Raw genomic sequence first — 16178 nt, 5'->3', positions numbered from 1 at the left:
GTAAAAGATGTTCAAGAAACTTTTAAGTCGACCTGTTCCTTAATCATTTGTACAGAAAGTCGCTTGATGGAAGAAACAGAAATTATATATATATTTTTTTACCAAAACAGTTCCAAATACTTCTGCAATTGCACACGTTTCGTTTCCAGTTCCATATACCTTGTAATTATATTTTTTTTTTTACCAAAACTGTTCCAAACATTTTTACAATTGTACACGTTTCGTTTCCAGTTCCATATACCTCGTTTGTACAATTGCCTTGTTTCCGTCGCTGAAGAAAAAGTGATAAAATTGCACAAAAAAATTATGCGATCAGAAATGCATCTTAAGTCACTTTGACCACGGCTAACACTAGAAAGATAATCCAGTTGGAATTGTGGGTTTTTCAGTCTACCTCAATATATAAGTCTTCTATAAACATTAGATTTACCCTATCGGTATAGGTATAGAAATAAGCATGTTATAAAAAAAGGTTGTGAAAGACAATTATGAAACCATTGTACATTTAGTAAAACCCCATTAACGTTACCGTACATGCAAATTAAGCATTTTTCTACACGAATACGATATATACTCGATTTTCTGTCTACCCAACAAAGCTATGAGCTCGAGGGGAGTACTCAAGTGTAAATCGGAGAGGTCCCCTTAACGGCTGGCTGAAAACAGGATTCGAGCACGACGGAATAGAATTCTGTACACGGCCTTGAGTTTCCAAACTGATGAGTGTCAGGCGCAAAAGATCTGTTTCAAAGGCGTGTTCAGGATGCTGCAATCATTTTTCTATAGTCACAATAGAATGTGAATGCGAAAACATTCATTTTTTATAAAACACATATATGCAAGATATATAGGCCCCTATCTAGTTAAGTTACCCAAACGAGGTTCAATAGTCAACATCCCCAATAAAAGACAACATACATTAATTGATCATTTACTAGCGTAAGTTCTACAAACTGTGTGCGAAGGTCATATCACAAAAATCGCTCCAGACTTTGATGTAGATTGGCGGAAAGATAGTTTCCCGGGATACTATTTATGGAACTCGGGGTTGCAAGATATTTGAGATTATGCAATAAAGGCGCACACTCACTCTCTACTCCTTTTTAAATAGGCAGAGGCACATGTACGTGCGTAAAATCGTATCCTTCTGCCATACTTCATCCTGATGTGCCATTGGGAGCTTTTAGCTCACTATCGTCGGGGCTAATTTTTGAGTGATCTAAGTTTATCGGCGACAGCGCAGTTTCAGTTGCAGACTTAATGCCCATATGACTTTCTACTAGCTTGAGGTCAAACATTTCGTCACTATAAATGTTCAATCTTTTCTTATTATTAATTATTAATTACCATACCAAAGTGTACAGTAACATTTTTTGGAGTGTTCCAAAGGGGCTACGTGAACAATACGAAAGGAGGAACCAACTTGATTTTACTTGCGCAAAATAAGCACCTGGCTCTCTATTATTTTCGAAACTCAATTCTGAGTCCCATCTTTTTAATGTTTTCTAGCAAAGAAGCGTGCGTATTTATCCTATGATGAATTTAAATTAGTCCTAAATCTTTTAATGTTATTCAGATATACACCACCTTGCTACTAATACACATCAGTCAATGAGAGTATTATCAAACCGGTCACCGTCATTTCGAGTGAAGAGATGACGCCAAATGTCGGACGACAAAACGTACCGATTGCGCATAACTTTTTATAAACTGAAGCATTACTTTTTTAGTTTTCTAGGACAATATCAACTCGCTTCGACATATTCTTGTTCTCGTGTTTAACTAATCTATCCTGGAATTGTTAGCTTTAGCGTGATGGTATATTATGAGTAACAGATTCATTTTGCATCAGTGAGGTTCAGTCGCTGGTTACTGCCGATTAACTGGAAGGCATTACATATCCACTGCCAACCGGAACGAAAGCTACATTTATTGTAGTTATACGTATTTTATAGATCCGTATCACTCTTCCACGTTACAGGCCGGGATGCCTTCATCCCGCGACCAGTCTTTCCTGATATCTGGTAGACTGATAATTGCACGCTGTTGCCGTGACCGTTATAACTAATTGGTGTATAGCGCGACTTGATTTCTCGGGGCCATATCCAGAATGGAATTGGGGCAGCAGATTTAGAGATGTGCCGCGGTAACAGCGGCGTAGAAGAACGGGCTTTTAGTCCCAAGCAACTGGCGTGAGGGATGTGTTGTTTTAGGTACCTGTTATTAGCGTAGAAGCCAAACATCGGCCGCTTTTCAACGAAGAGACACGGCGGCCGTGGACTGACCGCGACTCTCAAGATTCATCGGGCAATAAACTCATAAAGCAATTCAAACGTAGTTGCATTTAAGGTTTTGCTTACCATAGTGTCTACCGAGAGTGCGATCTCTGGAAGCGCTGTGGGAACAGAAAAGCTCGGCGCTTGCATCAAACGCGCAAATAGCCGCCCCTTAACTGCACGAATCGCTCCCTTCGTCAGCCTGATGTTCATTTGATGGGTGGGCGAGGAAAGTCTTCATATGGCAAAAATTCGGAGCGCACCAAATACTGCTCTACGTGCAGGTTCACGAAGCGACTCGCTTTATCGGTGACAACCACGTTTATAGCCTCATGTCAGTCCTAGATAGAGTCTTAAACTGCCACGCGGAGAACAGAAAGCATCTGCCGGATGTCATGCAGATAATTCTCAATTTCCTTTGGAAATATTGTACCAGTACCTGCGTAAACCAAAGCTATTTGGTGTCGCAATCTACCGAGAACACGGTTCATTAATCAGAATGTTGCCAGAGCGTTAGCCCGCTCAAGGGGTATTCAGTTGAATCGACTCAAGCAGTTCGGGGTGCAAAACGCTACCCACCCTGTCTTCGGGCACCATGGAGATCTGCCAGTAATCGCTTGTCAAATCCAAAAAACAGACAATATATGGGCTTCCCTAATGTCGATTCGCAGCAAAGAGAAGACATTCCTTATCGTATTCACTGGAAGTCTCTAACAGTTTACACAAAACCGAATGAAGTCGTCCTTATTTACAATAATGGCTCAACAACAGGTGAAGTCCAAGAGCCAGGAAAATGTTTAATTATGCCATCGTTCAGCGTTTGTTGTACTACCTTCGCGATGCAGGTTGCGTCGGCCAGACCCACTGAATGTGTGTCTACCAAAAAAAGGGCTGATTGTCTACAGGGATCATAAAAATGACGAGATGTGTCCTAAAACTTCTTCGGTTTCTTGATTAGATGCCCAAACCCTTCACGCGATTTACAATTTTTCCATTGGACAAAACAAAAACCAGCAATATACACGACAGCAAATATTTTTACTTTCAGCTATCTCAAACACGGTTAGAAGCTGCTGCTGAGCATCAACGATTTCAACTGGTTACTTGCAGCTTCAACTTCAGACCACACGTCGCTATGCCATAAAAACACCATACATATCTCAGTACCCGTACCCAACGAGATGCGCACTAATCTAACACCTTCCAACTCAATGTTCATCTCAAATTTCGACGGAACATGAGTTCCGGTAAATCGGATAGCTGGAGGATCGATCTAGTGAGGCGTCGCGCCCGACGGTTGCGTGCGTGGGTATGTTACTTCGAAATGCCCGCGTGCTCATAAGTAATAACGCATGATGTTCTTTTCCGAGGAAGTTTTTACCTGAAAACATCCCAACTGACCGCCTAAAGCACGACTTCTAAGCCATACTACGCCAAAGCGGGGCTACGTAATAACTGTCGCGCTCAACTTGGCATCGGGATTACTGCTGGTTCACTGGACGCGCTATTCCTTCCAGCCAACTAATCGCTCGGATACCGCTCAAATCAAAACAGTTTGCCTATCTGGCTTGCTGCAAACTCTCTAAGTTTCACCCTCCGCGACCCCACCAAACTGCTACTAAAAATGTCGCAAAAAAACTGCTGGTAACCTACAGCTGCTCGGAACTGAAAGTAAAAAACAATTTATTGTAGCAGAATGTACGTTCCGCGTCTCTTTCAACATATTTATATTATATGAACACTATTATTCGCGTATACTAAGCGTGCTAAATGAACGATACACAATATCAACTTATGCAATATATTTGCGTTTAATACACTTGTGATTCAGCCAGGATGCAGTCCGAAGTAGATCACTTTTTATCACTAATAATGATTTTTGTCCTCACACAGAATTGTAGTACGTTCTCGGAAAATATCATAAAAACCACTTCCGTTTTTATCTGAAATTGTCGAATAAATTACTTCTGTGTTACAAATTAATAATAACACGAACTGCTTTCCAAACAAATCGCATCGTTGACTGATTGAATGGCACAAAATTTACATCAGGTGGTCATTTACGTAGAACCCATTTTTGCTCTTGCTGAAAAGATATTTAAAAAACGCTTTATACCACCTTAAACCTGTTATTGTATATTCGCTTAGGATGTATTTGCTTAACTAAGTAAGGACCAGTGCGTTGATCTGTATATCCAATTATTATGTCATAAATAGTGAAAGTCGTCCTAGTAAACATACGTTTGGGTATACGTTGAAAATAGGAATCTCTATCTCGGCATCACGAAGTTCATTGGCCTTAATCGGACACTGCACATGTTTCCCGCAGAGCTCCTGATCAACGCCAGTCAGCGTCACGTTCATTTTATCCACAATAACAGAAGGTTGTACGCGAACGCTATTGGCATCGTGGCCTTGACATAAAAAAGGGTAACGATGGTCGAGTTTGTCAGTCTATGCCTATGTGGAGAATCAGCAGAGACCAAGAGCCTAGAGACCATGTAGATTCCTAGCTTCGATCAGTTTTTCCGAAAAAAACGTTTTATTAAAGAGTGTCTCGTATTACTTGGCCATTTCTGAAAAATAGTTTTAAAAAATGTATATGGTGAAAATTTTTTTTGTAAGATACTAACTAAAGGATCCGATGAAATGAACATTGACTTTGCTGCCTTTGGCAAATTCGCAGGGTTCCGACTCACACGGCACGACCGTGATATTCTCGATATGTCCCGTTCCTCCTGGAAGGTGAAACACTGCTAGGAATGATTATGTCTCAAATACACACATAGAAGTAGCTAGTACATTTCTTAATTTGGTCGGGCATTGACTTCATCACATGGCATGTGCCCATAGAGAAATACCACGTTAGTTTTCAATGGTTCTTCGTCTATGAACACATTGTCTCTAGTTAATTGATACATAAAAACGGGACAGTTATCATGAAGGCTCACGTTATTTCTACATCCGTACAAAAACTAATTTTTATTTATAGCTATGATTTCGTGATAGGCGCGAATGAACGAATCAATGGGCTTTCCTTTATACACTGTCAACTACTAACTTTCGCCAATACAGATGCTTATGTAGTAACTAACGAGGGAGTTCCGCAAGACAATTCGTATTAGGTTGTTCTCAGAATAGATCTAACATGCGACAGCGTATCCTAAACTTAGTCTTTGTTCGCAAACGGCTAGTTTTGCAAAAATACTGTTTACTGACCGCAATTAACGTACGAGTCGAGCTGCTTCGCATTATTTTCATTCATCATTAGCATCACAGCGAATACGACCGTAAACAGATCCAGCAACATCATACTTTCTAACTCTAATCCAAACTTGAAGAACTTCACAAAAGCTGAAATTTATTCTTGTAACAACGCTGATCGTTTATTCCTATTCCGTAATCTTTCTCAAATAGCTAACTACAGGTTCGTGTAATCTACTGTCGAAGTTAGCCCACAGATTTATCTGCTATTTATCTCGAACGAAAAATCGCATTCGATTTGAACGTTAGCAACGCGGCCTGGTAGACAAGATAGCAACTGGACAAACAGCTATATACTGATAACGGTGTCAGTTGATGAATGAGATTGATTATTGAGATCTATAAGAAGCAGCCAGTTCTTATAGCTTACTTTTGAATATGAAGGAAAAATCGCAATGTTAGCTGTTCTGAATTGAAACACAGTGAGCCATAGGGCTGTCAGTGGCCAAATTAATTCGACATATATATAATATTGGTTTTAAGCCTCTGTTTCGAGTCTTACGTCTGGTATTACCGCTAGAGATTTTATCAGGCTCAGGCTTTAGGCCTATAGATAACACTATTCTCTAACACAGGGACAGAAAATCCCTATTTCTAATAAACTTCCTCAACATTTGCTCCGTTGAATTCGTTATTAACGACAGTTAATATTACCATTATTACATTAGTCGACATCGCCATCCGAAAACACTAACCCTAACACGCCGCAAGCACTGAGCCCTACGAAATTTGACATTGAAAACGACGAATTGTTGAATTAGATATAACATGACGTTATATTGTGACATATATATATAAAGTAACGTTATAACGTATGCACAAATACATACCTAATTGAAAAACTTACCCTCCCGTCCTGGCTATGGTCCATCAGGTTTCTATTACGCTATTGCTTGCTGGCGCGTAGCACGGAAACAAAATACGAAGCGGTTTACTCATGTCTTTCTTGAATCATCCATAGCAGTCAGTGTTTACGATGACGTTGAATAGTTTTTTTTTTGTATTGGAACAACTTACATAATCTGTTCGTAGCACGTGTATAAATTCTTACTGTAAATTGACTATTGATTATTATTATTATATTGAAACCTATATCATGGGACAACTAGGTAATTTGCTGAATAAATTTTGGCAGTCTATCTTGAATTGCATTATTCATAGCGAATGTTAAACACACAGGGCTCGCAATCACTTTTTCTACCCTTTTTACCTTTCAGCAAGCTGCCATTTAGTTGCTTGGCACAATGCAGTTACAGTTGATTAATAGATGTAGCTAACAGTATAATAGATGTAAAAATCAGCGAAAAAAATATTGTCTTGTATTCAAGCAAAACAGGCATCTAACCTAACTTTTATCAAGCAATCAACACAAATAACCACTTCATAATGTTATATTGTCCGGCTCTAAGTGTTGTTGGCCATAAACTATAAGCGACGACACATAATTAGTAGTTAGGTCTTTAAACATTAGCTTTTGCTACTAATTATTCTGTAGCCAAGTTTACATAATGAAATATTTACTGATTGTTAGGTTAACTGTAGATTAAAAATTCCGCTGATGATGAAAGGTACACGGACAAAGCAAGCTGACAAAAAGACAACGATTATCTTTAGGTCAAAAGCCAAAACAGACGAGATGGCCACATATTATCAACGCTCTTAGAGCTACCTAAGACCAAGCAAATCTTCGTGGAGCAAGGGCAAATTTAATTACGATTACATTCGTCGTAAGTCGTGCCGCGTAGTAAACCTAACTAACACAAGCGAGTTGTGAAGTACATTTTTACCTTAAAGGGTACATCGAGTTTTATGCTCTGTGTCACAACGGCTGCTATTATCCATGGGGCATTAGTAAACCGGGGGCAATGTTCCACTTTTCCAGAGCAAAACCAACACCCACCGCCACCTGAACCGAGACCTATTGCTTCATATTTGTGTCTCTTTCAACGAGCTAGATGCCAAATGAAAGGTTAATTTCTGGCTACTAATAAGCATTGACTAAGGCCTAATGACGAGAAAACACATGGTCAATTTCGCACGACGAAAAAATCCTACATTAATAAAACAGTGTACGCTAACGGAAGCCGCTTTTCGAACAATCACTCCTCTATCACTGACACATTTTGTAGTTTGTAAATGGGAATATATTTTGACAAATCAATTAAGTATTGGGTTCATTGGTACCTACCGCTATGAAATAAGTACACTAACTAGGACTTTCTCAAACGAATTTCCTCTAACATAGGTTATCTAGCAAGACATTCGTATATCGGTTTCTGCAGTGTGGCGATAGCGGAATATTAAAAGACATATATATATGTACGGTGTATAAAGTACGGCACTGAAGATCAGTAATATTATCTTTTGGGTTTTTAAACCAGTTTTTATTAATTACTGACATCTATAATTACAGAATAATTGTACAATTCTACCAAATTGCATACACACCTGAGAATGTTGAACTAAGACTTGAATTTGTTATTTTTTAGCTTTTGCGCCCGGTACTCAAGCCGTTAGGTATTGCTTTAGTGAGGCCTAAAAATGCTGTTTCTGCACTATCATAACGATCATTGCTTCCTATTGCGCCATGTATTGTCCGTAGCTTATGGAGAAAATTCCTTATCACAAAGTTATAGAAAAAAAGATTAATTAATACGAGTAGGCAACGGCAAATATCATAACCATCATTTTCACTGGTACGGCCTGGTTCATCCGTAATTAGCAAGTAAGCCCCACCGTTTAGTTATGCGTGGCATAATAATGTTGTCAATATATTGACATAATCTTTTCCATGGTAGATAAGATTTCGAACGTTTCTTTATCGAAACAGTATTTTAGTAAAGGTTCACGTTAGACGAATATACACATCGGCATGTATTACGATATGTTTAAACGTCGTAGAAAGAAATAATAGCGGGTTATTCGGCAAACACCTGGTTACATGATCGGTCCTTGTTCTAAGCATTACCGTATACGGCTGATTTCCTATACAAAAGATGTGTTTTTTCTGCATCCGGTTTCGAACTCTGCTCGTTTCGCTTGTTTTTATGATTAGTAAGTTTTTGCCTATATACTTCCACATCGCCTGTGTGATCTTACAGATTGCTGAATTATCCATTGAACCATTGAGTGATTACTGCAGTGAACAACTGTATTCATCTGTTTCAGTCAGATATATCAAATCCGTTGTTTTTCCTCTTAGATCAGTGTAAACCCGCAGTCAGGTTATACGCTGTCAGCCGTTTCATCTTGAATTCAGTATCTACGAATCGCTTACAAATGATCAGTTGGCAACAACAATTTTCTTGTAATAATTATATGACGTATTACGCTCATGAGATAGTATTAACCAAGCAAAATTAAATTAATTAGATGTAAACTTGCTTGTTTTTCCACTAAGCGCATTCATAGCTTGTAGATCGAATGACTAAATCCAAAAAGCTGCCGCTGACTGGACACTAGTTTGATGAGCGGTGAATGTACCAGTTGATGCATTGTGTATCTAGAATTATATCTGGTCTTTACTATTTTTTACGACGCCAATGGAAGAGCCCATAGAAACTGAAAATCTTTTTTATTTTAATATCAGAGATCAAGTTAGCTGCGTTTGCAGCGCATATAATAAGACAAACTCCTTAACATGGGCGCCTTCCAGCGAGTTGAGTGCCCTTTGATATAATATGCCCGAATTATCAGCAAATCCGTTTTGTTGCTCCCACGTGATATAGCTCAACCACAAATCTGGAAATTCAAGCGAAAGATGATTCCAGAAAACTATGCATTCGAAAGAGTCATAATAACATAATTGTTATTTTGTAATATAATACTTGTAGGAATCAGGAAAGATAAACAAGTGTAAAAGGGTTTGTCTTACCTTCATTATTTTTTCCGAATTCCCGGACCGCCTCTTCGAATACATTGCGAACCATGGTAGCATCTTCAACAAATGTATCCAGAAACCTATCATAGATTGTCATGCTGAGTGGCTTTAATGCCATAAGACGATTGAATAATTTCAGTGTCGCTGTTGAATCTGCGTTGGACAACGTAACGTCAACTAGAAACTCCTTTAGGAAAATTCCCGTTATTCCTGGCTTGAGGATGCCGCGCTGTAATCAATTACATGGCTTATATACACTTTCCACTTCCTTAGAAGCAGTCAGCCTACCAATTTCATTATAGCTCCGCTATACGTCTTGCTTTATTCTCAATGTTCGTCACATGCGTACATCGTTTTGGTACTTTCAGTTGCTAGTTTACCTCTAGTGCGGATTTTAGCCTAGTGAACTGTCCTTTTTCCTTGTAGAATGTGAGAATAACTTTCCATAAACTCGTGACATCCTTATGCGAAAGACAAGCTCGCTCGGCCATTTCGAACACTGACCATATTTCATCCTCCCTCTCTGAAGCATTAATGTAAATTATAATAGGATTATTAATAAGTCAGTTACATAAGCATAGCTGAATCAGAGCCCGAAACTTAAGGAATGCATCAACAAGACATACAAAGGACAAAGCGAAAGTATTCAACTCAATTCCTTACAATGACAATTATATCACTCACAAACAACCTTATCATTCTATGTAGTTTATTTCGTTGTATGAGTTCAACCTTAAGGAGATGAGAATAGACCCAGTTTAAATGTAGACCATTGAGCAAAATATGTATGTGCCATATTCGAACTTATACAACTAACCGTTTGCAGCAGTATCACCATTTTGATTTTGGGCCAGTGTGATGCACTCCAGGAGCAATCGAATGGTCCACGCTTCGAGATCGTCATAGAATCGCTCTGTGGCCATTCTTGAAAGCTCAACATCACGCGTGAGGCGAACTCGTTCCAAAGTAAGCTCTTTAGGCAAATTGTTACCAGCACGAGCCATGAGCTGCAGTGCTTTCTGAACGTACTTCGGCTGCTTAGTGACGGTAGCTCGCTGTAGCACGAACTGGATATACTCTGTCCACAGGTCAATGTTTTCTTCACATTCGACTAAACCTTGCTCGAAAACTGCAAACGCTTCACCGACAGTTTTACTTGAAGTTGCTTTAAAGGTCCATAGAACAGACGAATTCAAAAATTGTTCCTCGATTCTGCAATTCGTAGTACATATAATAAATATTGCTGCTCAGCATAATCTCCAACAGACAGCCGAATAAATTTTTAATGTCTACCGCTGAAGTTACAACTACAATAAAATTAGACGTTCATTAGAATGGACATAGAAAGTACATTTAAGGTGTGTTACATTAGAATACATTTCGATTACTGCATCATGAGAATTTGGACACTGTCATTCTATTCTGAGCCGTTTGAATCCTTTAACTCACATTGGCAAGATTCTTTCGTATATGCGACCGGAATTCTTAACGCTTTTGAGAATCCGTAGAAGTTCGATTGCGAATTCAGCTCGTGGTATTTGTTCAATGGCGTGTCGAAAGACGATCAAGAGAATCTCTCCATCGAAAAGAGCGTCCCGTGCTTCCTCACTGTCTAGCTCTTTTTAAATTAAAAAAAAATTCTGTATTAAAGAACTATTTCGATTTAATTTATTACACATTTCGTTTTCAATTAATTCTTCGCCCCATAATAACAACATTAAACTAGATATCTTAAAATGCTGGGATAGAAATAGCCGAGGCCCACTTAACCTAAATAAAGCAAGGTATGATAGGGGTTCTTACCGAGAACCTCTTGGCGCTTGTTGATTTTCTCCCAATAAGCCAACTCCATACGAAAGTACTCCGCCCAAAGGATACGACTATCCTTTAGAAACCGTAGGCCCCGTTGAAGCGTCTTTCGGGCAGAGTCTACCTCTCCGCGCTCCTCAAATTCGAATTTTGCGCAAGCCACCCACGCCTCAACCCGGTTTGGATAGAGCTGCAGCAGACGTGTGAATAATTGTGCAGCGTGTGACTTCCATCTCTGAAATTAAATAAACCATAAACGACACCAAAATCATGACATTGTAAGGCGTAGAACATAAAGTCAACCGGAGATCAATGTTCCTCATCTGCTGTATGGCTCGTTAATCGAAAAGAAATACTATGATAAATTGCTATGCTGTAATGTTTTGTGTTTAAATAGATAGCTAGGATACCAGATTGTCGTAGACATCCCGGGGTGTATTACCTAAAGCTAGCATCTTAGTACACGCTATTTAGTAATAGCGTGTACTAAGATGCTAAATATTGTAGTCAATTTATTATTCCGCACTATCTTCCAACGCGTATTTTGAGAAGCACGTATCCTCATAATATGGACAACCGACCACAATAAAAAAGTACCTACTGACTGCAACGCGAACGGCAAATTTTCTTGCACATACACTTTTTGCACACGACTAATCTGCAAATGTCCCATAGCCACGGATGAATACGAACTCTATTCAAGCATCAGTAATAAATAAAAACTGTACAGCTTTATTGCTATTTCAGAATTCTATCAAAGACGCATGCACTTTTCCGTTCATTAAACAGTTGATAGAAAATCCTCGACAGTTAGCCTTCAGGCATCAGCCTAAAGGCTCTTCCAAATCCTTCTCGTCTACATGTGAATTCCCATTTTCGACTTCAGTTGCATTTCCCAGAGATTCAATAGTATACCTCACATTTTGAACAGTCGTAATAATTCTTTCCAACTCTATTTTCATATTAATTAGACGTTCCTTAGCCAAATGTACCTTACTGTACATGTAGGCCATTTTTTCTTCGATAGACAGTTTTAGCATGCATATGTTTTCACCAATCGTTTCTACTGAACTGTCTCCTTGAGCCAAACACTCACTCGAGGAACGAACCTCATTATCAGTAATAAATGACTGTTCCTGTTCGTCCCGTAGTTCGCGATTACGTTCAGTCAAGAGATTACTGTTCGCCGATACCAAATCCTTGGTATCCGGGTCCTTTTTCACACAATCTTCGCCTAACTGACCAGAACCGTTACCAATGAGGGCACATTGTGGAACGTCCATATTATTCCTCTGTTCCGTTATTGAAAGCTAATAAAAGCAATATCCATACATAATCAAAAAGTAGTCCCGCTTTCCTCTGAAAATGCCACTCACCACGAGCTTGCAGAACTCGATGTGCGAGAACCACAGCGAAATATCACCAATAAACTTATATTCAGCTTTCTGAAATCACAAAGAACGCACCTAAATTAGACGATTTGTTGCTGCGTAACTTTGTTGACGTAATGAAATGACAGAGTTTCCCTCTAGTATATATATATATATAATAATATCGATATAAATAAGAACTATCTCTTTAATTCAATAATCTTTAACCTTATAAATATCGTGTTGCTAATCGAATAGAAATAAGCTGTTAAATCATAAATAGAATAATTGCATTTCTCTTATCTTCCATAGCCATTTCAAATTTTGCAAATACAATTTTTCGTATATACAACTCCGTTACTGAAACAAATTATTGCCATTACTTTCACCAATGCGCGCTTTCAGTTTACGACAACATATTGGCAAGAGACAACACGGTAATCACCTCATGAGCCTAAAATACTAGAACTGCGGGGGTAACATCTAAGTATTCGGTATGGTTATCGGACTTTACATCTACGTTTATGTTTACTATGGGAAATCTGAAGTTTTACGAGGAACAAGATAGTGTATATATCAAACTTGTAATGATAAATGCAGAAACAGAAATCCTGGTTTACAAAATATAGGGAACCTTAGTCTTCAGTTTCTAAGTTTAAAAAGTTCTACAAGATAATTTTCATTAAAGTGACATTGTAAAGTATCAGGCATTTTTAAATTTCATCTTTAAGAATGAGCTTGTTTTGTGGCTGGTTTTACGTCCACCCAAAAAGTGAATGTTAAGTAATGTATGTCGCAATCCATAATTATGTTTCGAATCAAATAATTGAATAATACTCGTATTCGAATACAACAAACCTAACCAAAATTATAAAAACTTCTGTAGAATATTGTATAGACTATATTAGAAATGGCATGTTTCCAAAATATCTTCTGATACCATAGACTAGAGCATATTGAGGCATGAATGAGTGTTTTTAATGATGACCTTTAGGACATTATGTCAATTTAATCGTTGTAGTTCAAATCCATTGATGCAAAAGTTACTTTTTATATGACTTTTTTATTCAATGTCATTAGCAAAATAGAAGGCTCTCAAAACTCATGCGGTACAATAGGATTTTATGATGGATGATCGCTTTCTAATTTGAAGATAACATCTGATCGACAATCCGTCAATTTCATTATCTCAGGGGTTACAACGGAAGAACTCTATAATGCGCTCCAATATATAATACTAATTCGTCTGCGAACGACATATCTCAATCTTAGAACGACACTGTTTTTTCTGTAGGATTTTTGAACGTGTAAGGCTGTAACTACCCAGGTAAACACGTTATCGAGATTAATTCCTATCCTGCATTTTTTGTTTCCTAGATCGGTGCACTGCGTCCATTTAATTTTAAAGGCAGTGCAGCCATGCTCCAATTATACCTCGAAAACTTGGCTGGAACTCAACCAAATCAAATTCTGCTAAGGTACGATGTAAGAACTGAGCATAATTCAACACAGTTCCCCGCTATAAAATCTTTAGTAACGAGTTGTTATTAAGTTACTTGTGGCACAGTTCATGCTATAGGTTTCCAGGAAATGCACCAGGAAAATTAGCCCAACGTTCGAATAAATAAAGGATTAATAAAAGAATAGAATTTACAGAACAAAAATCAAAACATATAAACCATCGATGCTGCAGAACATCGTCATTATTCGATGCAATGTCTTCTTTTGGAGTTACATTTGGTACTGCAACAAACCCGAAAAAGAAGATCGATTCTTCGACTGATAGAATGGTCAATTTCACTTTTCTTGTAGGAAATCTTCATCCGTTCACGGCGCTTTTGAATTAGTCGATAAAGCGACAGTTCGTAGTTAATGTATTGAAGGAAGTCCGCACGAGATTTGACGAAACGCCGCAGCCGATGCTCGAAGTGTTTGCGACGCTTAACAATTGTCCTGCGAAAAAAATATATACAACATTAAAAATATACTATGTTAACTACCTACGTGTATGTACAACCTATATGGAGACTGATATCTCGGCAATATCTTCTGTTCGAGACTATGATTCGAAAAATCACGGTTTCACCAATCTGTTACTTCATATAAAATGAAAAACACATTGAACTAATTAATACTTCTGAATGGTTAACGAACCTCTACTATATATTATAGACCATGAAAAGTGCAATAAAAAAATGGTTAGCAGAAGCTGCTCCGTATAATGTGTCCCCTAGCTTTATCGATCTGTGGATACTGGGTCGTTCTATTAGTTTAGTTGTATATTATTCAGTTATGCTTTCATAAATGTAGGAATCCATGCGACATTTTTATTAAATCAAGTTGTTTCGAGGCTAGGTCATTTTTGCACGTATTGGTACTAGGTTTTAAGATACATTAATTCAGAGCGTTATATTTTACGTATATTATTAGCTTTAGTATAGTGAAAACATGATTAGACAAACGAACACCCATAGGCGACCAACTCACTTAATTTCCAGCTTATCAAATAGACCTATGCGTTCAAGCTGTTCAAGTTCTTCTACACTTTGTTCTACATTTCGCAGGGCAATTTCCGCCATGTTGAACCAACTGTGATCATTTGAGGGGGACTTTCAGTTTGGTAAACGTACCGAACAGATCTCTTACAATTCGTCTATCAACTTTTCGAACGAGCAACTGTCCGCCATTTGCTTCTACACAATAGAACACCACCACACTACTCGCGCTCTATTTTTTGACTAGCACACGTGCGCTGCAAATGATACATAGAGGGAGCCACCCTAAAGAGAAAGAGGCATTACTGCGGGAAATTCAAATTTTATATTTCAGTTCTCAAAGCAAATTATTATTTTCTCGTACCGTTCACTTAAACGCAAGCATTTTATAACGAAGTTATAGACCCCTTAAACGCGCGTAATATACCTTTTTCATATGTATGAACGATTTTTAGTTGCCCGATGGATTGAGAAGGTTACAGAAAAGTCAGCTATAATCATTGAGCAGTTTGTGGAAAAATCGCAGCTGTACTTAGTCGCCAAATGCCGTTTATTTAATTAGTCAGCTACAACATATATAATTACAAGGTAACACTCAAAGATTACATCAATAACGCTTTATCAAGAAAATAAATCTTATTGCAAGAATAAAGACTTAATTTTATTCCACTAAAGATGTTCTTCATGCTAATATAATTTAAAAAAATGTCTTAACTAAACGTGTAATATAGTACGTAATAACTAAAATTAGAATTACAATCGAAAAAACGAACTTTATGATTTCTCGATAGTTACGACCTTTTTCTAAAGGTCGTAAAAAGGGCGGCAGCTCTCCTCTTGATTTTATACATGTAAAATACATGATGATATCCAGTGTGCATAGGCCACGTGAATCTTGACTTTATCACAGATGATAAATTGAGGACAGGCACTCACAGCCGCTGTAACTTTAACCGTCCTCACCAAGATGAAAGTGGCTTCAAGCAAAGACCTAACAGTAGCACTGATGTATTTTGAATTTTGTAAAATCAAAATTGACGGACTACGGGTTCTATATTACAACGAGATTCTGCATTGTCAGAGA

General features: G+C 38.1%; 2 protein-coding genes across 4 annotated transcripts; both read right to left on the bottom strand.

Moving 5' to 3' along the window:
- Positions 1-4063: 4063 nt before the first annotated feature.
- On the bottom strand, positions 4064-5742 carry LOC111261854 (mite group 2 allergen-like Ixo r 2). The gene is made up of 4 exons (XM_022835679.2): positions 5496-5742; positions 4910-5014; positions 4518-4690; positions 4064-4219 (listed from the first exon to the last, which is right to left on the bottom strand). The coding sequence occupies exons 1-4, from the start codon at positions 5587-5589 to the stop codon at positions 4130-4132; spliced, it is 462 nt and encodes a 153-aa protein (XP_022691414.1). The 5' UTR covers positions 5590-5742; the 3' UTR covers positions 4064-4129.
- Positions 5743-7897: 2155 nt separating this feature from the next.
- LOC111261853 (U3 small nucleolar RNA-associated protein 6 homolog) lies at positions 7898-15330 on the bottom strand. 3 transcript variants are annotated; one of them, XM_022835677.2, is made up of 9 exons: positions 15087-15330; positions 14354-14552; positions 12606-12674; positions 11224-11464; positions 10870-11038; positions 10238-10632; positions 9801-9943; positions 9415-9649; positions 7898-9281 (listed from the first exon to the last, which is right to left on the bottom strand). In XM_022835677.2, the coding sequence occupies exons 1-9, from the start codon at positions 15176-15178 to the stop codon at positions 9133-9135; spliced, it is 1692 nt and encodes a 563-aa protein (XP_022691412.1). In that variant the 5' UTR covers positions 15179-15330; the 3' UTR covers positions 7898-9132. The 3 variants fall into 3 exon arrangements, with proteins under 3 accessions (XP_022691412.1, XP_022691413.1, XP_086824987.1); XM_022835678.2 differs by having other exon boundaries at positions 15230-15319; XM_086968861.1 differs by having other exon boundaries at positions 14279-14552; positions 15230-15312.
- Positions 15331-16178: the final 848 nt, after the last annotated feature.

Source organism: Varroa jacobsoni, unplaced genomic scaffold (assembly GCF_002532875.2).
Source record: "Varroa jacobsoni isolate VJ856 unplaced genomic scaffold, vjacob_1.0 scaffold_601, whole genome shotgun sequence".
Taxonomy (NCBI): Eukaryota; Metazoa; Arthropoda; class Arachnida; order Mesostigmata; family Varroidae; genus Varroa; species Varroa jacobsoni.
Note: the sequence above shows the minus strand (reverse complement) of the source record. Positions and strands in the feature narration are given on the sequence as shown.

Excerpts from the sequence above, each read along its gene's own strand:
- LOC111261854 (XM_022835679.2), bottom strand. The coding sequence starts at position 5,589 with ATGATGTTGCTGGATCTGTTTACGGTCGTATTCGCTGTGATGCTAATG. Across the intron at positions 5,015-5,495 it reads CGACTCGTACGTTAATTGCG|GAGGAACGGGACATATCGAG; the intron begins GTCAGTAAACAG and ends TTCACCTTCCAG. Across the intron at positions 4,691-4,909 it reads TCATTTCATCGGATCCTTTA|GCCACGATGCCAATAGCGTT; the intron begins GTTAGTATCTTA and ends TTTTATGTCAAG.
- LOC111261853 (XM_022835677.2), bottom strand. The coding sequence starts at position 15,178 with ATGGCGGAAATTGCCCTGCGAAATGTAGAACAAAGTGTAGAAGAACTT. Across the intron at positions 14,553-15,086 it reads TTTGATAAGCTGGAAATTAA|GACAATTGTTAAGCGTCGCA; the intron begins GTGAGTTGGTCG and ends TTTTTTTCGCAG. Across the intron at positions 10,633-10,869 it reads TACGAAAGAATCTTGCCAAT|AATCGAGGAACAATTTTTGA; the intron begins GTGAGTTAAAGG and ends TACGAATTGCAG.